The sequence below is a fragment of the Syngnathoides biaculeatus genome, chromosome 6 (assembly GCF_019802595.1).
Source record: "Syngnathoides biaculeatus isolate LvHL_M chromosome 6, ASM1980259v1, whole genome shotgun sequence".
NCBI lineage: Eukaryota > Metazoa > Chordata > Actinopteri > Syngnathiformes > Syngnathidae > Syngnathoides > Syngnathoides biaculeatus.
The window spans coordinates 26801292-26823344 of NC_084645.1; the positions used below are offsets into that span (position 1 = coordinate 26801292).

General features: G+C 42.0%; 1 protein-coding gene and 1 long non-coding RNA gene across 4 annotated transcripts in view; one reads left to right on the plus strand and one right to left on the minus strand.

Moving 5' to 3' along the window:
* LOC133502329 (uncharacterized) overlaps nucleotides 1–13835 on the minus strand; it is a 39358-nt gene extending 25523 nt beyond the window's left edge. The window contains exons 1-3 of one of the 2 annotated variants that reach the window (XR_009795443.1): nucleotides 13696–13835; nucleotides 8241–8390; nucleotides 4657–4691 (exon numbers count right to left, since the gene is read on the minus strand). This is a non-coding gene — a long non-coding RNA (uncharacterized LOC133502329). Of the gene's footprint in view, nucleotides 1–4656; nucleotides 4692–8240; nucleotides 8391–13695 lie in introns of those variants that run through there. The other variant, XR_009795444.1, reaches the window with a different exon arrangement.
* The window catches only part of nell2a (neural EGFL like 2a), a 109504-nt gene that overhangs the window by 23008 nt on the left and 64443 nt on the right, over nucleotides 1–22053 (plus strand). For both annotated transcript variants that reach the window (XM_061822997.1, XM_061822998.1), the window contains 6 exons: nucleotides 701–783; nucleotides 3523–3651; nucleotides 8308–8410; nucleotides 11252–11343; nucleotides 13720–13825; nucleotides 16257–16385. In XM_061822997.1, coding sequence (XP_061678981.1) covers nucleotides 701–783; nucleotides 3523–3651; nucleotides 8308–8410; nucleotides 11252–11343; nucleotides 13720–13825; nucleotides 16257–16385 — 642 coding nt within the window. The remainder of the gene's footprint in view (nucleotides 1–700; nucleotides 784–3522; nucleotides 3652–8307; nucleotides 8411–11251; nucleotides 11344–13719; nucleotides 13826–16256; nucleotides 16386–22053) is intronic.

The following is a 22053-nucleotide window of genomic DNA, read 5'->3' on the forward strand; positions in this document are numbered from 1 at the left end:
ATCAAATATCATAAAAGACAGGGACACGTGTATTTAAAAAAACACAACTTTGCCAAAAGAGTCTCTCCTAGGGCGGCACGGTGGAGCAACTGGTTAGAGCGTCGGGCTCACAGTTCTGAGGGCTGGGGTTCAAATACTGGCCCCGCCTGTGTGGAGTTTGCATGTTCTTCCCTTGTCTGTGTGGGTTTTCTCCAGGCCATTCGGTTTCCTTCCACATCCCAAAAAGATGCATCATTAATTGAACACTTTAAATTGTCCCTCGGTGTGATTGTGAATGCGACTGTTTGTCTTCAATGTGCCCTGCGAATGATTGGCAACCAGTTCAGGGTGTACCCTGCCTCCTTCCCGGTGATAGCTCAGATAGGCTCCAGCACTCCCGCAACCCTTGTGAGGATAAATGGGTCAGAAAATGTATGGATGAATGGATCTCTCCTAGTTTAATGGCCAAACACAATACAAAACACCATAGAAGGGCAAACAAATGCCATTAAAATTTTGTGTTATAATAGTGAGTAACTAAAATCTGAACAAAAACAGTGTAGCAACACATGTGGATACCACTGTTAATGCATATTGCCAAGTCAGTTGTGAAACTCTTCTTTGTGTGTGTCTCCGTGTGTGTATTATATTACACGCCTGAAGGAACAGAAGGGCTGGCATGGATTAACGGCATATAACTATGTTTTCCTTCATCCTTTAGCGTGTCCTACCTGCAATGATTTCCACGGACTTGTCCAGAAGATTATGGAGCTGCAGGATATACTTGCTAAAACATCCACTAAGGTAATCTACGGTAATTACGACATCCAGTTCTCCCACTGTCGCCGCAACCGCAGCCGCAGGCATTTCTTGCGGGTACTTTCATTTACATGCCGATGCAAATAGAGGTTAGGGTTCAAGGTCACCGCGACCTTTGTTCATTCCCAGTAATCGCCCGGTAACACCCGTTGGGAATTTGCGCACCGACGCCCAGTGATGAAATTTACATCTGTGAGGTCAAAGGTCATGTTTACTGTGAAACTGCAATCTGCTTTCTCAGACATTATCACTAGAAGACTCGAGGCCAAGGGATTATTAGTGCTCTTGTCATAAACGTTTCTATCAACTGGCTGATTGCGATGTTTAATGTGTTGAATGCTTTACTTTGATTTTTTTTTCTTAGAAATGAAGACACACAAAGGCTGGATTAAAACTCAATGGTCAAAGTGACAGAATTCTAATATTTTTGGCTTTATTTCATGTATATTACTAAAACAGAGATCAAATAAATTGTCCAAGACCTCAATTAGAAGTCTTCCAAATGTGGATAAAAATCGATTAGATAACTGCAGTTTCAATAGCTGTCAAAATATGCCGATTGGTGCCACATAAAATCTGAAAAATCAACACCAGCCAGTCCTGCTCAACAGAATGAGAACAGCGGTGAATGTGGCAACCAGAAATGAATCATACATTCTCTCTATGGCGATGTCAATGGCAAACTACATGACTACATCATGCAACATACAGTACATAGGCAGAAGTGAATGTGAACTGCAGACTGAATAGTCGGCAGCATTGTATCTGATACAAACACACACACACACACAAAAATCATGAATATACAGTCACACACATTTGACGAGCGCAACCACGCTCGCGTGCGACCACGCTTACAAATCTGCAGTCGAGCACGAAAAATCGCGCGTGTACAATTTGTTACAAGTAGAAAAAATAGATATTGAAAGCCGTTGCTTATTTTGTGTAGCCTTGACATTTATTTTTATATTTGTTTATTTCAAAATGTTGTTAACTAAACAAGCCTGATCTTAAACAACCAGTATTCACCTGGAAACTAGAAATGCAAGTTAACCGTACTGAACATGTACGGAAGTTAGGCCAAAAGCGCATGTTCAGAGCTGTTTCACGTACTGCGAGCGTATTTACTTTGAAAGTCATCAGCATCATGAGCTTCACCAAAGGAAATTCAGTTACACTGAAAACATTTCTGGGATATAACACAGGTAATGTTTCAGTATCTAGCTGTAATAAGTACGAGATTGACTTGATATAAAGTCGAACGTTAGACTGGTCTGTCCATAGGAGGCCCTGTAGCTCAGTGGTTAGAGCACTGGTTTGATAAACCAGGGGTTGTGGGTTCGTATCCCACTGGGGCCTCCACTCCCTGAGAAGGGTTGCGTCAGGAAGGGCATCCGGCGTAAAAATTGTGCCAAACATATGTGCGTTCATCTGAGATGACACGCTGTGGCGACCCCGAAAGGGACAAGCCGAAAGAAACTTACCTAGACTGGTCTGTCCATATATCTAAATGCGAACGGTCATTTTCCCCCATGCTAGCGCGTTATCTTGAAGTTGAAAACTTTTCCCCTCTACATGCTTTAGGAAGATATACAGTAGATCATCTACTGCTAGCTTTCGTCAATGGATTAACAATAGATACCGCCATAAATTACGCTAGATTATAACAATACATCACGATTGCCGACAGGAATGTTTGTTCCAATGTATCGTTAGCTTGTTGCCATGCCGCTTATGTTGAACTAACCTTTCAGCATTTTCAAAACATTGCAGGTATTGACCGTTTGTGTTTGTTCCTTGACAGGCCAGTGCATGTAACTTTTCTTCAGATAAAATTGGTCAGATCAAGAATTTTTATTGATGAAAAATTTTAAATACTGTTTTTTTTTATCATGTTCTGCTAATACCAGCTGAAACTCGAAATTAACATTTATGACTTTGAAATTTTTGTTTTCTATTTTAGTTATGTATTTTTATTTTACAGTTGTGTTATATTAATCTAGTAAGTTATTTTAAGATCTTGAGATTCCATCCCTAATCACACCCGTAACTTTATATCTGCGGGCATGACTGACCACGCCCGTACATTTTTCAAATGTGAGTGACTGCATATAAATGGAATACTACACTATGCTATACATATGATACAAAAACATACACAAAATGTATCAATAAAAAGTCGATGCAAGCAGTTGAAAATGAAATGTAGTGTGCACGATTAATATTATACAATATAAACAGGGTTCCATATGATGCAATGCCTACTTCATATACTCCAGTATATGCAGATGGAAATATGAACAGGAGCAAGCAGAGCCAGCATTCATGCATGTTGCCAAAACAACAAAGATACACAACACAAACATGCACAGTCTAAAACAAGAATCCACATGTAAGATGTTGAGAATGAAATATACATTTAAACAAGATATTATATCATGCAACCCTAACCCTATTATACAGTTTACTGCAAATCTGTACAGCGTCAAGTATAGCATTTTACAGTTCTATAAGCAAAACTTGTAAGCAGTTTAGAGTACAAGATTCATTACTACGCAAACAGGATTTACATTCAGATGCAAATGAGAAAAAAATGCAGCAATAGGCAGCAGCATCATATTGTATGCGACTATACATAGATCCTATTGACACTATCGCTGCGGTGTAAATCCAACCATCACGGAGACATGTTCTCTCCATCTTGTCTCTGGTTTGCCCGAGCAGCTGTCCAAGGCAGAGGAGAAGATGAATGGGCTGGATGGCTGCTACTGCGAGAGGACCTGCACCATCAAGGGGGTGGTGTACCGCGAGGACGAGGGCTGGACAGACGGCTGCAGGAACTGCACCTGCATGGTGAGCCCTTCGCGCGTTGATGAGTGTTTGTGCAGGTATTGGGATGTACAGATATGGAGATATGGAGTAGTATTCCGTTTATGTCAAGTGCCGGGATGTTCATCCATATTGCGCATGTGCGACCAAGCAAGGGTGTCATTACTGAACAACAACCAGCAAAGGTGCTGTTGAGTCATGCATCCGTCCATTTTCCAGACCGCTCGGTTTCAACTTACTTTGTGAGGTTCAGCTGTGGAAAATTCCACTCCACGTGCGCTCCGAGCATCGTTTTAAGGATCAATCCAAAAGTACAACTTTCACACAGATATTTCCGCATCATAGTTTATACATTAATTTAAAACAAACAAAATTGTACAAAAAGAAAAAAACTAATAAATAAATTTTACATAAAATGTTTGTGTGCCCGAATTCATTATAAAAATATTTAAAAAATAAAATAAATAATATTTAATTGTAATTTACAAACATTAAACTGACAAAATTTAAATATAGCTTCATTTCATTAGATGGGGGGCACAGAGGGTGGATTTTTTTTAAACGAGTAATTTGCACAGATAATTTTAATGACATTGTGTTTTTTTTTTTAACTGCAGACTACATCTTCAAGGATATAAAAATGGTTAATCAATTACTAAAATAAAGTGCTCACGTTTTGTTTTCATAGTTGTTTTATAAAAGGTTATTCTTTCCGAATTGAAGTGTCCTTGCTTTAAAATTAAGTTAGTTATTTAAAGGTGAATCAAAGTAAATGAATTACAGTGTGGCAGCACGGTGGATCAGCTGGAAAGCAACGGCCTTACAGTTCTGAGGTCCCATGTTCGATCCCAGACCCGCCTGCCTCCCACATCCCAAAAACATCCAAAATTAATTGGACCCTCTGAGTTGCCTCTCGGTGTGATTGTGAATGTGGCTGTTTGACTCCATGTGCCCTGCAATTGGCTGGCAACCAGTTCAGGGTGTACCCCGCCTCCTGCCCGTTGACACCTAGGATAAGTTCCAGCACTTCAGCTGGGATAGCCTCCAGCACTCCCGTGACCCGTCTGAGGATAAGCGGAAAAGAAAATGTATGGATGGATAGAATGACAGTGCATTAAAATCAGACACCTGTGATGGTGATCCACATCTTTCATTCTTTGACGTACTTTATACTGTTTATCAGGGGTGTCAAACTCATTTTTCTCATGGGACATATTGTAGTTATGGTTTCCCTCGGGGGGCCGTTATGACTGTGAAACCAGAAAAATCTTTAAGTGCCTCATCATAAACTAGTTTTGTAATCGGAAATCAAGGGTAATGGATTTTCAATGCAATAACGCAACATTATCATTTATATGACTTGACAATTTGAAATTTTGAAAAAGATTTTAACCAAAATGGGAGTTGGTACAGATGATTTGCCATTGAGGGCCACATGAAATCAGGCGGCGGCCCCGATCTGGCCCCCGGGCCTTGAGCTTGACACATGTGCTGTTGATATAAATTTAATGAAATCAAAACTGGAATGGAAAATGTACACTGTGTCCCACACAAACAATTTTGGGCTGGATGGTAACCAAGTGGTTCAGGGTTTGAATCCCCGTCCCTGTCCAGGAACTCTGGCTTCCTTCCACATTGCCCAAATGCATGTGTTACATTCATTGAAGGCTTCAAATTGTTAACTAGGCTCCTTTTGAAAACGGATGGATGGGCAAACATTCATAGCGGCGTGTGTGTTTTTCTCCTTCACTCATTAGGTGTAGTGGGCAGGACGGGGGCGTGGAGCATTATATTGTCTTTTATTGTATTTCGTTTTTCCATTCCCACATTTCACCCGCGCCCAGTTAGTTACCTTAGCTACCCCGGCGAAAATGCCGCGTTACAAACCTCCACAGCGCTGCCAGATTAGACGCATCAACAACGGCGCTTAGCGCTGCTCCAGCCTTCTCGAGGGTCTACTTTGTGCTGCGGCAAGTGTGAATAATTGCCAAAAAAAAAAGGAGAATTAGAAGTAGTTGGGGATGTGGCGCTTGTAGCACATCAGCAAACATTTCACCCTCTGTCAGTCTTCTTAGCCGTAGATGATGAAACTAAATCACCGAGCTCCTGATTTGCTCAACCCTGCGCGATATAAACGAGGAAATCGCATCTCCACGCGCCGCACACTTAATTGCTTCTGACAGACGTAATCACCATCAGGGATTTGTTTTTATCGGCTCAGCCAATGGAATGGCTTCGTTCGCCGGGAACGGTCGCGCTAGGCCACAATTAAGGAATTAGCGGGGATATGTTCTTTACCTGGCGTGCGGCAATTAGCTGTGACCTTTTCAAATGCAAAGGTCATGCAAGAAGATGTTATCAATTATGCGAGGCGGGTTCGGAGATGTTGCTGTCGCGGGACCGTCAGCCTTAGAGACGACGCTTATTACAGGCCCAGTCAAAATTGGAGGAACTCTTAAATTAAATATGAAGATGACGCTTTGGATTGACTATAAGACATAAGCACAGTAACTATTTTAAAGAATCACCGTACAGATTATTAATACCAGTGTTGGGGAATATCCAAGCCTAGCCTACAGCATAGAGTAGGTGCAGTAGTTTGTTCACTTATTGTTCAAGTTTCTGTAAAAAGGGTTTTTAGTTACAAAAAATGCTTCCGGAATCTGAATGTTATTGTTTATTACATACAGTGAAGTATTTGAACACCCTCCTATATTGCAACTTCTGCCACTTAGAAATCATGGTGGGGTTTGAAATGTTCACTGTAGGTGCATGTCCTCTGTGAGAGAGATAATCTAAAAAGAAAAATCCAGAAATTACAACGCATGATTTTTTTTAACGATTTGTGTGATACAGCTGCAAATAAGTATTTCAACACCTGTCTATCAGCTAGAATTCTGACCCTCAAAGACCTGTTAGTCCGCCTTTAAAAGTCCACCTCCACTCCATGTATTATCCTGAATCAGATGCACTATGTGAGTTGGTTAGCTGCATAAAGACACCTGTCCACCCTAGACTCTAACTTGTAACATGGCCAAGACCAAAGAGCTGTCCAATGACACCAGAAACAAAATTGTACAACTCCACACGGCTGGAAAGGGCTACGGAGAAATTGCCAAGCAGCTTGGTGAAAAAAGGTCCACTTTTGGAGCAATCATTGGAAAATGGAAAAAGCTCAACATGACGGTCAATCTCAATCGGAGTGGAGCCCTATGCAAGGTATCACCTCGTGGGGTCTCAATGACCCTTAGAAAGGAAAGGGATCAGCCCAGGACTACACAACAGGACTTGGTCAATGACCTGAAAAGAGCTGGGATCACCGTGTCACCGTGTGATAATACACTAATACATCACGGTTTGAAATCATGCACGGCACGGAAGGTTCCCCTGCTTAAACCAGCACGTCAAGACCCGTCTGAAGTTTGCCAATGACCATTAGGATGATACAGAGAAGTCATAGGAGAAAGTTTTGTGGTCATATGAGACCAAAATTGAACTTTTTGATCATAATTCCACGAACCGTGTTTGGAGAACGACGAATGACGAGTTCCATCCCAAGAACACCATCCCTACTGTGAAGCATGGGGGTGGCAGCATCATGTTTTGAGGGATTTTTTTCTGCACATGGGACTGGACGACTGCAGTGTATTAAGGAGAGGAGGACCGCGGCCGTGTATTGTGAGATTTGGGGGAACAACCTCTTTCCCTCAGTCAGAGCATTGAAGATGGGTCGTGGCTGGGTCTTTCAACGTGACAATGACCCGAAGCACACAGCCAGGAAAACCAAGGAGTGGCTCCGTAAGAAGCATATCAAGGTTATGACGTGGCCTTGCCAGTCTCCAGACCAAAACCCAATAGAAAATCTTTAGAGGGAGCTGAAACTCCGTGTTTCTCAGCGATAGCCCAGAAACCTGTCTGATCTAGAGAAGATCCGTGTGGAGGAGTGGGGCAAAATCCCTCCTGCAGTGTGTGCAAAACTGGTGAACAACTACAGGAAACGTTTGAGCTCTGTATTTGCAAACATAGGCAATTGTACCAAATATTAACATTGGTTTTCTCAGGTGTTCTAATACTTATTTGCAGCTGTATCACACAAATAAATCATTAAAAAAAAAAAAAATCATGCATTGTGATTTCCTGATTTTTCTTTTTAGATTGTCTCTCTCACATTGGACATGCACTTACGATGAAAATTTCATACCCCTCCATGATTTCTAAGTGGAAGAACGTGCAATATAGCAGGGTGTTCAAACACTTATTTTCTTCACTGTATAACAATTTCAAAATTCTAGTGCTGATTTTAGCAAGACTCATGGAAGTATATACACGTGAGTTGCTTTCACAGGCCGCGTAAAATGATGTGGTGGGGCAGATAAATCGTCAATATTCCGAGTGCGTCCATTCAAACTTCCTCAGGTACTTACTTAGTCCGTCCGGCCCCCGTACGCATTACACACAACGTTTGACATTTTTCTCAATTTTGAAGCACACCAGAAACATTAATGAGGTCAAGCACCACACAAAATAGACGACGGATAAAGGCTGTGTTTACAATCAATAGTGAAAGTGTGTGTGTCTCAGCTCACTGGGCGATGAATACAACAAAAACTCACGGTGGGTGAAGAACGTTCTCCTCAAACAGTGCTTGGTGTTATTATTTTTTTCCTTTTCCTCTGGCAGAACGGCACGGTGCAGTGCGAGGCCATCTCCTGCCCTCATCCTCAGTGCCTGGCGGGCACGTTGCCGGCCTATGTGAAGGGCGCCTGCTGCAAGGAATGTCAGCGTGAGTGGACCACTCTTAACCCCTGCCCGTCCTCCCTCCCACGCTTAGACACGCTTTGTCGGCAAACAACCCCAGCGCTACCAACGTTTAGAGCTCGCGCATCCCGCCCGGGTCGGGGCCCGTTATCGACCGGGGCGCTGCCGTGTTGCTAAGCTAACTCGTAACGTGGAATCGCTTGTCGCTGTGCACATATCTGCACGTGACGCTGTTAACGAGCGCGCTTCAAAACACAGATGGTCGTCGGTCGTACCGATGCCAGCCACTCATTCATATTTATGTCGAAGGAAATGACGCACACTTCTCCAGCTTTCATGGCGCATACCGTAGCTTACCGCTGGGTAAAAGTCTTTTTCATCACGTTTCTCCACAAAAGCTCCACTTTTTTTTTCTTTTTTCCCCCTGGGGGGTGGACGATGAACTCTTATTAGCCTCCTCACCGTCACACAAGCTCCCAATTCCCCTCTCAACGAAAATGCAATTCTGAAGAATATTAGCTTTTCTGCCACTTGCGTTCTTCCATTAATCCAAATTAAAGAGATGTCAAAGCAGTCGGGGCAAGCTGTCCATCTGCAAAATAACATCCGGCTCAAGCACCGAAAGGCGGCTTTTATTCGTTTTATTGGTGTGACCCGGCTATGATAATAAAGGGATTGATTTCAAAAAGTCTTCACAACTCCAACACCACTGAGGTTATACAATTCCAAATTAGACTACAAGCATGAAAAACATTTTTTTTCATGGTGAATGACTTGTGAGCGATGCTATCCAAACACTCATCACATCGCAGTCAGCGATGACCACAAAAATAAAGATTTGCGAGCTTAAAGGTCAAGTGTCATGAAATTGATGATTTTTAGTATGTTATTAATGAAAAAAAAAAACAGCAGCCGGTATGGACCCATCCATTCTTTCACCACAAAACATGATTTTGACGGGTTTGGCTTTTTGTAATTCCCGCCATGAAAGTCCTCTTGAGGGATTTGTTTTCAACAAGAACCAGGAAGTTACGTTGGAGGCAGTAGCACGCTCAAGCGGACTTGTTTGTTTCTATTAGTTTTACCTGCGGGAAGTGAGTTTGTTGTTCCTTCGTGTTAGCCAAAATGCCGGATCGTTGCATTGCTGGACATTGCTCAAACACTCGGGAGGATGGATTCGCTCTACATACTTTTCCATAAGATACGGTTCGTCGTGAAAAATGGATTATACAGGTGCAAGGGAAGAGAGCTTCGTGGGTTCCAAATGACAGGTAGGTGTGTATATAGCTACTAAAAAAAAAAAATAGTTTGGGGAGGGACCACGTAATCCGTCTCTCATAACGTAACAAAAGATCCGCTTACATATGACAGGCGTGCTATATGTGTGGACGTGCGCGTCGGACGGCTTCCACATCGGGTTCACCAGCGAAGGCTGCCGCGTCGGGCTGGCTTATACTATTGTCTGGGAGTCTGTTGTTAGTTTGAAGTGATCCGCATATCATCTAAATGTGGATGGAAACAAAGGGGTAATATTGCCCCAGACTTCACTCGATTGTGAGATGTTCTCTTCTTTCAAATGAGCTTCTGTGTCTCAAAGTAGATGGGCGGGGACGAGCACGGGTTCAGCCGGGCTGGCTCATACGTACTGTCCGGGAGTCCGTTGTTAGAAGTAATCCGCATATAATCTAAATATGGCTCAAAACAATAGGGTAATATTGCCACGGCCACTTCACTCCATTGTGAGATGTTCTCTTCTTCGAAACGAGCTTCTGTATTTGAAGGGGCGTGTCCCACAGTAGGGCCCGCAGCGTGTTTTCAATGGCGAATGTCTGGGATGACGTCACGGGCTGGAGATGCAGCCAATATGGCGACCACTTGGATGTCGAATGAGACTTCTGCAACGCTGCGCATGGATGACGTGTGCTCCGCTCATATTTATTTTTTCGTATGGACATTGAAGTGAATAATGTTATATGTATTTTTAATTTCAATATCTATTTTAGAATGTTTATAGGGATGACACCTGACCTTTAAATATCAAACATGTTTGAAAATTTATGACCGATTTTCTGAGTTGACTGGGAGGAAAAAAAAAAAATCACTTTTAACACACCCAACACCACGGGATACGCATGCCTCATCGGCAAACAGACTTTCCAATCTCGCACTCCCACACATCGCCGCCGTTGGCCACCCAGCTGACGCACGAGCAACAAACAATAGCCCGGGATGTAATTCCCTATCGCGGATGGGGGGCGGGGGTAATATTAGCGGCGGATTGAATCATTTTGTGCGCCCCGCTCGCGCTGTTACGCCTTTTTAAAAAGCGCACCAGGCTATTCTTCTAAGTGCAACGCCCACTGTGTGTTCTCTTATCTCGACAAGGTAGACAAACACACAGCTCATTACCAATGCTTTCGACAGAGATGCGGTTCGCTCTCTCCATGAAAGCCCCCCAAGGAGGAGCTTCAGGTTTTTTGTTTTTTTTAATGGTCAAATATGACTTCACTTCCTTTTTTCCCCACATCTTTATTGCAATATGCCTGTCATGGTCCACGTAATTCTGTTTTTCCATGCGATGAAACAGTATCTGAATTAACTATTCATGTGAGTATAAATTTCACGTTTGTTACATCGAAAAATTACATCGACATTCACTTGTACTACGAGAATGAATTTGTAATGTTACATGAATACTACGAATTTATTTCGAAGGCATAATTATAGGAGAATGAACTCATGAGTATCCAAGTGTAAATATGATCTGATAGCAAAGACAAGGACTGTAAAGGATCTTGCCAAGTTGAAAGGTAAAAATATATAAAACACTGTACTCCACGTAATTGATTAAAAAAAATGATTACAGCTGTCTGCCTGTTTGGAGGATGGGAGCTGGTGGAAGGCGAAAAGAAGGCTGTGCGGGACTCCCCGGGCAGGTGTCTGCTGTTTGAGTGCAAGGTACATCATTTCATTTCGTCTCCTCTGGCTTGCTAAATATTCCCGAGACTACTTCCTGAGAGAAGCTGCGGTTCACTATTTGAAATTGTATTATTTATGCTTTTTTTTCCTGTGGGACTTATTCTCAACTATTTGCTGAAAAACTCCACAGTTTTGTGTTTTATTATTTTTTTTGTCACACTGTAAGATGTTCCAAGGTTCCCTGGCTCAAAGGAAGTAGTTATTGGTATCACAGAAGTATTATTTAAGTGAGAAATTACTGATGGGTTAAATTCCTTTTATTTCTAGAAGAAGTTATTGTAAATTTAGCCAGGGTTGTTCGTGGAGAGTCTCTGCCACATGTACTTGTGCACTTCTGCTGCATTAAAAAAAGAATCAATCATCATTTATCTTAAAGTTGAATGTTATTATTTTGAAATGATACCCAAGTGTTTTTGGATCATAATTTTGGCTTATCTTTATGGCTTTATACTCTTTATCCAGGCATTGGCAAAGATTTATAGGAGGCCATCCATTATTTTCAAATGATTATCGTACTTCCTGGGCTACAGCGTGCACCTGGTTACAAGCCTCACCGAGTACATTTGTAAAGGAAATACCATTTGGTATATACATAAGCCGCCCCTGCTAAAAAATTTCTATAGAACATTTCTAAAGAATTTCTAAAGAACTATAGAACTTTGGGACCCAAGTCCTATAGAATTTCTATAGAAATTCTATTGTTCTGCAGAAATTCTATAGAAAATCACAGCCAAAGTTCTATAGAACAAGTTGTTCTGTACAAATTCTATAGAATTCTATAGATTTTTATAGCAGGGCGCACCTGTCTATAAGCCGAAATCAAGTGCCCACATTGAAACCGCATTGAAACACGATATTTACAAAGACGGTACACAGTGCAACACTAGCGCCAATGCTAGTGCCATCCTAACGCTAATGCTAGCGCTACGCTAAAGCTAGCGCTAATGCTAACGCCGCGCTACCACTAACACTAACAGGGCTGGTTACAATAAAACTTACTGGTAAATATCACTAAGACAAGCCAGTAACACAGCAGCAACACGCTAATGAAGCACTAACAGGGCCGGTAAAAGTCATTTCCTCGGCACATACATTACACCAGTCTCATTCTTCCCTATTCCACTCGCGTGCCCCCTTGCGGCCGTTAGAAAAAAAAAATGCACAAATTACCTGCGTCACCGGATAAACCGCAGGGTCGAAAGCGTGGGGGAAAAAAGTTGCGGCTTGTAGACCGGACATTACGGTACTTTATTTTATTTGCATAAACGCAGCAAACAGTGGGGGTTGACCATAAATCAAATCTGAGCAAGTCATCTTTGGAGACACTTCGTCTGAAGTGTATTGATCTCGCATGTCATTCCCGTCTTTTGTGCTTGAACGTAATTGGCACAGTCCTGCTAATTGAGTTCAGCAGAACATAGCAGTCATTGTTCCCTCGCTTTCTTGAATTGCATTCATTTTTGCACTGTTTCGAGAATTCCCGTCATGTGCGGCAGATGGACCGGTTGTTGGCATTTTCCGTTAATTAACTTCTCGGTTTTTGCCAGGCTGTATATAATCACTCACAAAAGGAATATGATTAATAGCCTTTTCTTCGCTGAACTCAATCCTTTCAACCGGGTGACCCCCGCGGCGGCTACAAAGCGCCGTTAGAAGCCGCCGCTTCCGACAGCCGGCCGGCTCTCCCGCGCACACCTTGCGTTGCCCATCTGTGGCCCTCGCTAAACTGACTGCCGGTCCCCTGGCAGATCAAAGAAACAAGGATGAGGTGCGCTGTCAGTCAGCCCGCTGCCGCACGAATCCCCTGACAGATGCTTGTCGAGCCTCTCATCTCCTTCTGCGCAGCGGCGTCCAAGTTTGGACCGGTGAACGACAACAATTGTGCGGCGCAACTTCAACACCGTGGCAAAATTTTGTCCCCTCAAAGCAAACAAACCCTTCTCCTGTGTCATTTGACTAAAGCAAAACAATTGAAAACTGATTAAGGTTTGAGTTATTCTGGCGCCGTCACGCATGAAGCCGGTCGACAAAGCCCGAGCACGCTTGGAAAATGATTCTAACGTACTGTAGCTCTCTGCACACACTTTGCTATAGGAATAATTCATGTGGCTGATTCGCTGCTGCATAATGAAGCATGATGTGAAACACCGAAAAAAGAACTATTTCTCGTCCCCAGCAGAAGTTCACTTAAACCCGCTATTGACCAGTTGAGTAATTGCTTTTGGAAAGAGGGTGAGAGGGGAATGGAAAGAGGAAACGAAGAGGATGAATAATTAGCAGCGTAATTACATGCGAGGCACACCGGTCAAATGAGAGAGAAAAAAGGCTCACGTGCGATTTTTCTGGCCGTCACAGGACAGGACGATGCGCCGAGTGGTCCCCAGCGAGCCGTGCCCAGAACTCCAGTGTCCTGAGTCCGAGCAGATCACATTGAGTGGCAGATGCTGCAAAGTCTGTAGAGGTAAGTGCGTACGAAATCTCGTCCTCCCATCTCGCATCACAACAGAGATGTTATTGCCGACTCTATTCATTCATTTCCATCTTTACATAGACTGACATACACATTCATTAGCCGAAATGCAACTTTTAAACGATTTAGGCTACTTGTTTCTGTTCATTACCGTCGTAAACACAAGCGCCAGTGGGACATTTAAGACAATCAAATGATTTATGTGCGACGGCTTTTGCGAGTGGAGTGAGTGGGTGTGTGCGAGGCAGGCAAGCCTTTGAAGGTAAGGAAGAAAGTTCAGAGTAATACAGATAATGCCGTGCTTTATATAAAGGAAAGCTAAAAGAAAAAGGGAGTTAGTAACAAAAAAAGGAAACTTTTTCAAGGGTTTTCTGGATTCACTTCTTAAAAAAAAAGTTGTTGTTGGGTCTATGGAGATCGTGCACGTGACGTCACCATTTTCACGGCGCCATATTGCCGGTCAAAAAGAGCTGCTCGACGGTGTGGGGGACATTGAACCCGAGCAGAATATTCACAATGCCCGAGACTTGTTGTGCTGTTGGTTGTTACAACAGACAAGACAGATATTCAAAGAGGTCATTCTATGGAATACCATCTGAAAAGATCAGAAAATATCGATGGATTTCGGCAATTTAACATGATGGCTGGTGCCCAACCAAAATACACACATGCCTGTGTAACGATCACTTCATTTCAGGTAGGAATTATTTTTCTCAATCTCAAATTGCCAAAAAGTATTTAGAATGCCAAATTGGCTCATTTGAGAACAATGCGTTAAAAAATATGACAGGGAGTCATCTACAACGTACACGGAAGCGTGTTGCGGCCACACGTTAATCTTCAGTAAACCTCTCCCCGACAGATTTTTTGTTTGTTTGTTTGTTTAATATGCATTGTTCTCAAATGAGTTCAACGCATATTTAAAAAAAGAAAATAAACCATCAGTCATGTAGAGGATTTCAAAGGTTAACGTGTGGCTGCAACGCACTTCCGTGTACGAGGAGCCGAATCGCTGTCTTTTTTTTTTTCCAATCATAATGAATGTGAGTTTGTGTAAAACCAGGGGTCATTTATCTAAATATTGGTATTCGTATTGAAAAAATCTGAGTGACTCCATCACTATGTGGGATTTATTCCTGATTGAGAACAGATCCAGCAACGAAGTATTTGTATGCGCCCAGACTTTTCTACGCTTTCAAACTCTTCCATGTGAATCTCGACGACTTACTCACCAGATCCATGTGTAGATCCAGCTGTCCAAGAGAAGCGAAAGCGGGTTAAAAGTCCAATTTCTTATCGGCGAAAACATCGACTTCGGCATTAAATATGGGTCCTCTTTGCCAAGTGTCTCTCATTTTTCCACGTACTTTCGTTTATTATCACCTTCTAAATGTTTAACGAGATCGGACAAAACTCTGGGCGTCCTGCTCGGAGACGTATTTTTGCGTCACCTCCAACCGACTTAGCATTGAAGAATGGTTTGTTTGACCGGCACTTCGGGCCAGTGACGTGATTTGACGACTTAGGTGCACGAGCTCTATAGTCTTCCCCTCTCAGTTTCACTTTGGAACACAAAATTTGGTAAGTATAGTAAGTAGACCCGCATGGAAAGACACAGGAAGTGTGCCATGTTGGTTTGAAGCGGACAATTTAGGCTCCTTTTGGCCGTCACCAGGCCACACCCCGACTCACGCAGCTGAAATTGACCGAATTGTTTTACAGTCAATCAAAATTAGGGCTGCACAATTGCGATTTTGGGTGCCACGATTAAACGAGCCTGATCGTCTGCGATTTTTTTTTTTATACATTTCAATGCAGGCCAAGCCCCGCTGCAGATGAAATGTGTTTCATCATATGACATAGATGAAATATGTTTCATCTGCAGCAGTGCCCGCAACCTAGCCCGTCAGCTACCAGCTATAGAAAACGAGTGAATGAAATTCATGCTATACATCATTATGTGCTGGACCTTGAATTTTCCTCTCCTGGACCCATTTAACTCTTAATTGAGGAAACCTTAGCTAGACTTAGATTGATTTGCTGCCTTTAACGAAGAGACGGGAGATAAAAGGCGACAATTGCTTTGAAAAAAAAAATCCCACTGCTGGTTTGTTGATGAAAACACATTGACAAGATTAGAGCAGACCGGCTGTAAATCGCCGACCTTTTCATCTGATCCTCATTGTTTGCTCTCTACATTTGATTTCCTGACAGCATAAATCTTTTCAGGCATCAAGCATCAAGGCTAGCCGTCTCCTCCAAGAACAGCATTTTTTTTTTCCACTGCCATGAAACAAATCAATGGCACCCAGCAAAAAGGGAAATGAATCTAAAATCTGCAATCACACAATGCAGCTGCTGATCTGATGAAGCACTCCGCCCGTTATCGATTGTGTCGTCTTCCCGTCTGTTCCTTCCGCAGGTCACGACTTCTGCTCGGAGGGCCACGGCTGCGTGGAGCACTCCGACTGCGTCAACCTCGAAGCCGGAGACTGCTGCGTTTGCAAGGATGGATTCCGACCGCTGCGAGACGATAACGCCTACTGTGAAGGTAGGGCGTCCCAGTAAGCGACAGAAGTGGGTTTTCTGCCCATTGAGAGGTGGGAGTGCGGGGCGGTAAACAAATAAACAACAACTATCATGTTAGCCCTGACGCTAACGATACCACAGAAGCATCCAGGCAGCATTTTCCACGAGAAAATGGCGGGCCCATCCAATTAAGCTAGATATACACATATGTACCGATGTTTTCACAAGTGGTAGAGCCTTTATATGTTGAAGAAATATTCAAATTGTCTTCTTCCTGCTACGATGAGTCCTCTACTTGAGTTGACCAAAAAACATTACGAAGCATCCACCGACAATCGCGAGTCTGCTCCCCCAAGCCAGATGTCTGTTGTAGTACCAAGACCAGCTGTCAACGGGCAGGAGGTGGGGTGGCCAGCCAATCGCAGGGCACATAGAGACAAACGGCCACACTTCACTTTCACACCTTGGGGCAATTTAAGAGTGTCCAATTTATGTTGCATGTTTTTGTGATGTGGGAGGAAACCGGAGTGCCTGGAGGAAACCCACGCAGGCACGGGGAGAACATGCAAACTCCACACAGGCGGGGCCGGGATTGAACTCGGGACCTCAGAACTGTGAGGACAACGCTTTACCAGCTGATCCACACTCATGTTATATATAATGCTGTATATTATTTTGCAATGGAACAGTCATAGGCACTTTCCCAGAGGGAAGGTGTTGAATTTGAGATAGATATTTTTGATTATGATTTAAAATGTTTTGTCTTCTAAAAGGTAATCGTTGTTGGGGCACCGGCTCAAGTGAGACTTTTTATTTGTAGAAAAATAAGAGATGCGACACGGTGGATCAGCTGGTAAAGTGTTGACCTCACAGTTCTGAGGACCCGGGTTCAATCCCGATCCCGCCTGTGTGAGTTTTCTCCGGTTTCCTCCCATATCCCAAAAATATGCAACATTATTGGGACACTCTAAATTCCCCCTCGGTGTGATTGTGAGTGCGACTGTTGTCTGTCTCTATGTGCCCTGTGATTGGCTGACAACCAGTTAAGGGTGTACCCCGCCTCCTGCCCGTTGACAGCTGGGATAGGCTCCAGCATTTCCTGCGACCATTGAGAGGATAAGTGACAAAAGAAAATTGATGGATGGAAAAATAAGAAATGTTCTAAAACTGTACAGTAATTGTCAAAAATCATCGTAGCGTGTAAGCCAAATGAGCTACTTTACTTGACTGCTCACGTGAGCACCGGCTACCGTCTGGAATGCTGCTGTTCATAATGTTTGGACGGCACTATTGATTTTTGCTTTTGAATGATTGCAATAGTAAATAGAGAGCCATCTCTACGGGAATAACATCGCTTCTCCTTGTCGTCGTCCTCGGCGGCGGCTTACTTTTGCTCTGTGATCTAGTGGTAGCATAATGCGCCTTCTTTCCTTATGTCACTTTGCTGTGGTGGCTGTATCCTTCAAAGGCTTGCCGCAAACTCTTCTGCGGGATTCTGTTTGGATGTAATTTTTTTTTCCTCCCCTAAAACTGCACGCTTCTCCGGGGATTCTCGACAGTGAAAGCGTTTCAAAAGCTCGACTGAATCACCCCCGTGTACGAAAACCTTTTCATCACAGTGACATCTGTGCCCACTTGTCCAAGGATGTCCTTCCTTGCCCATTGCGCTCCCATCAGAAACAAACAATATAGAGTAAGTCTGTCAGTCCATGGAAGAACGAAAGCTAATGTCAGTTGCTGCAGCAAAGTTGTTGTTTTCCAGCATTTGCAATAAATGTTTTATTGAGCAATTTTTGGAGGAAACAATTAAAACTGCCCCCCCCAAACAAAAAAGTGTGCTTTGCCCAATGGCCTGCCAACACTTTGTTGAACTTGTGCTTGTATCACGTAATCCTTTTGAGATGGGAGGCGGTAATCCTCTCATTATCTGCGCCCACAATACACGCTAAGTGCTTCACAGACAGAATTTGAGAGGTCGGCGTTTGTCCTCTCATTCCGTTGATTAATTTGTGATTTAGAGGCCGCATGCTGCAGCTTTATGTTTGCGTGCATCAGGCCTCCCTCGGCTGGGCGAGAATCCAGCATCAGCGAGGACCAGATGTCTCCGGCCGCGTTGCGCGCAATCAAATTCATCCCTGACGCTGTCCTTCATGGTGATTTTTTTTATTTTTATTTTTTTGGTCTTTCTACATGTATTCCAAAAATAGGAGCAGCTTGAACAAGGGCTATGAATGCACATCTTCATTTATGACATGATAAAGCCATCTTTGGTCAAAACAACCACTGTACGAGAAATTGCAGTCCTTTTTAACCTCGTTGTAAGTGTTCACACGTGTTCAAAAGTATTTATATGTCCATACACCTAACCATTTGTAACTAGATAAGTGATTATGATTATTTTTTTTGTTCTTATTCAATTCAAAGCAGTACTTTTTACCTTAACAAATAAATATTCAAAGTGTTAAAGCATTTAGACTGCTCAGCATGCCAAACATCTTTATTTATTTATTTTTAGCATTTTTTTTTTTTTTTAAATCGTGGTCATCTTTTTTTTTACACACATATGACTGTAAAGAATACAAAAAATATATATATTGACATGAGTTTTCTCGTCATTCCAAATTGAAGTTTTAAACAGTGGTTGTAAATTATTATTATTATTATTTTAATAGATGAGATGGGCCATTTTTTATTTCTTATTATTTTGTGAGTATTGATAATGTCGCTGGCTTCAGGCCGATTCCTCACATCTCACTTATCCAGAAACATACATTTTACAAAGGCCATGTTTACTGAGCCAATAAAATTGTATCTTCAAAGAGCGGAAGACATTTTAAACAGTTTTGATTTGTAGATGATTTGTAGAAATAAAAGACCGATGTGGGGATTGACCAATAGCATTGATTTTTGTGGAAAAAAAAGTCTAAAATTGACAAAATTGGATGGAGCAGGTTTCTGCCCAATGCCAGTGATGCATAAAATAGTTTATTTTAAATATTTTTGGGATAGTACATTCATATTTATATTTGAATTTAATTTATAAAGTATTTAGTTGTATTATTCTTTCATAATGTTATTTTTAAAAGTATATTTAACTTCTTTTTCATATCTTATTTCATGGTTTAAAATGAATCAATCAGTACTTTTTTTTAAAAAAATTAAATGAAATATAAATGATCAATGAATGAAACAAATTAAGTTAAAAAATAATTAATAAATTCAATAAAACTAATTCCTTTTTGTTTCAATGAGCGCAACAGATATTATTCTTCATAGAGTAAATCTTTACATTAAAACCAAATGAAAACATTTAATTCAGTTAAAGCAACAATTACTTGTTGATAACGTAAACGCTTGGTGGGCTGTATGAAAGAATGGAGCAGGCCTTATGTCACCCCCCTACCCCCTCACCCGTACAATATTTTGCCCTCTCCTGGTTTAAAGAGTGTTTTATTTGATAAAAAGATTTTTTTTTTAAATTTCAACTTTGTTAGATTTCCATTAAATTGTGCTTCTCATACAACCCAATCTGGATGGATATTTGCCAGAGACACCATTAAAAAAATGACTATTACAGACTCTGCAATGCAGTTTCAATTTGACATGTAGTAAACATGTCATAACGGCAAACCCTGCTTCTCTGTGATTAATGATAAAATGTGGCATCAGAGTTGAATTTAATAGCTGTCCTCGTGTAGATCTTACGCCTCCATTGTGTTCGTGAGGACACATTTAGGTGCAAAATATCAAACCTTTCACTTGTCGGGATAATGATGACAGTCAGAGGGAATGTCTGCGTAATTGGGGATATAATCAGCTTTCAAATGAATCCAGTTATTATTTTATTTTCCTCCGATATAATCATACATGCGTGCATTGTCCTATCTTGGTCATGACGAAAAAAATGAACTTTCCTGGAAACTTTTCCCTCAACACACTTTTTTTTTCTCTTTCTATCCCCTCTGATCCAAGAAGAGGCATGAAAAGCTTTAATGTACCTGATGCAATGCTGTCCAAGTGTTATATGGCGATTTCGGCGCAAGGCTGCCATTTTAGTTCAAGTATGCAACATTGTCGGTGTTTTCACGCTGATTTGTGTGACTGTAATATGATATACTATAATACTTATTTAGAGCTCATTTATAGTCTGTCTGCGTCCATTGGATTTGGAACGAGCGTTCCGCAAATAATCCGGCAGAAGCTGCTGCGTTGAATTGAGATTTTAAATTTGGGCAGCACACAGATTCTTGATCAGCACATCGGACTCAGACATTTCCTAGTTTTCTGTGAATGCCTTCTCAAAGAGGTTTGTTTGTCATCCTGTTTATCGCAAGGTGCCACGGGTATCATAAAGTTTTACGGTGTGTTGGAGCAGTGTGATACCCTTAAGGCTTTTCCAACTGGTTCCAAACTGTAGTTGGGAACAGAAACATTTGTCTTGTGGCAATTTTACGCTGCTGCTCAATTTGTGAACCACGAGCAAGGGAATGATATAGAGCTCGTGCACGTGACGTCACCATTTCCACGGCGCCATATTGCCGGTCAAAAAGCTGCTCGACAGTGTGGGGGACATTGAACCCGAGCAGAATATTCACAAGAGATCATTCTATAGAATACCAGCTGAAAATACCAGAAAAAAATCGATGGATTTCGGCAATTAAACACGATGGTTGGCGCTCAACCAAATACACACGCCTGCGTAATGATTGCTTCATTTCAGGTAGGAATTATTCTTCTCAATCTCAAATGATCAAAAATTATTTAGAATGCCAAAATGCGTTTAAAAACAAAAAAAACCCCGACAGGTCGTCTCCAACTACACAGAAGTGTTTTGCGGCCACACGTTAAACTTCGGTAAATCTCTCACCGACAGAGGTTTTTTTTTAAATATGCATTGTTCTCAATTGAGTCCAATGTGTATTTAAAAAAAGAAAATCAACCGTCGGTCACACAGAGGTTAAGTAGTTTAACTTGTGGCCGCAATACGCTTCCGTGTACGGGGGCTGAAGCCTATCCCAGAGGTTTATTTTCTTTTTTTAAATACGTATTGGACTCATTTGAGAACAATGCATATTTAAAAGATAAAGAAAAATAGTCCGTCACGGAGAGGTTTACCGAAATTTAATGTGTGGCCGCAACACGCTTCTTTGTACGTTAGAGACGACCGACTTATTTTTTTTTAACGCATTGTTCTGAAATGAGCCAACTTGGCATTATGAATACTTCTTGGGAAACGCTACGGAGGAGCCGACTCACTTGTCCCCTCTTTTTTTTTTTCCATCATAGTTAATGAATTCGAGTTTGTGTAAAACCAGGGGGTCATTTATTTAAATATTGGTATTTGTATTGAATACTACCTGAAAAGATTGATGGATTTCGGCAAAGGTTAACATGTCGCCGACCACACTTCGCCCCGTTGAGAACAGATCCAGCAACGAAGTATTTGTATCACCACTCACCAGATACATGTGTAGGTCCAGTTGTTAAGCGGAAGCAGGTTAACAGTCCAATATGTTATCGGCGAAAACATTGACTTCTGCATTAAATATGGGTCCTCTATGCCAAGTGTCTCTCATTTTTCCATGTACCTTCGTTTATAATCACCTTCCAAATTTTAACAGTATCAGACAAAACAAAAAGATATGCTAAACTGTCACAAACTGCCTTCCCCCTCCCAAATACTGTACTGT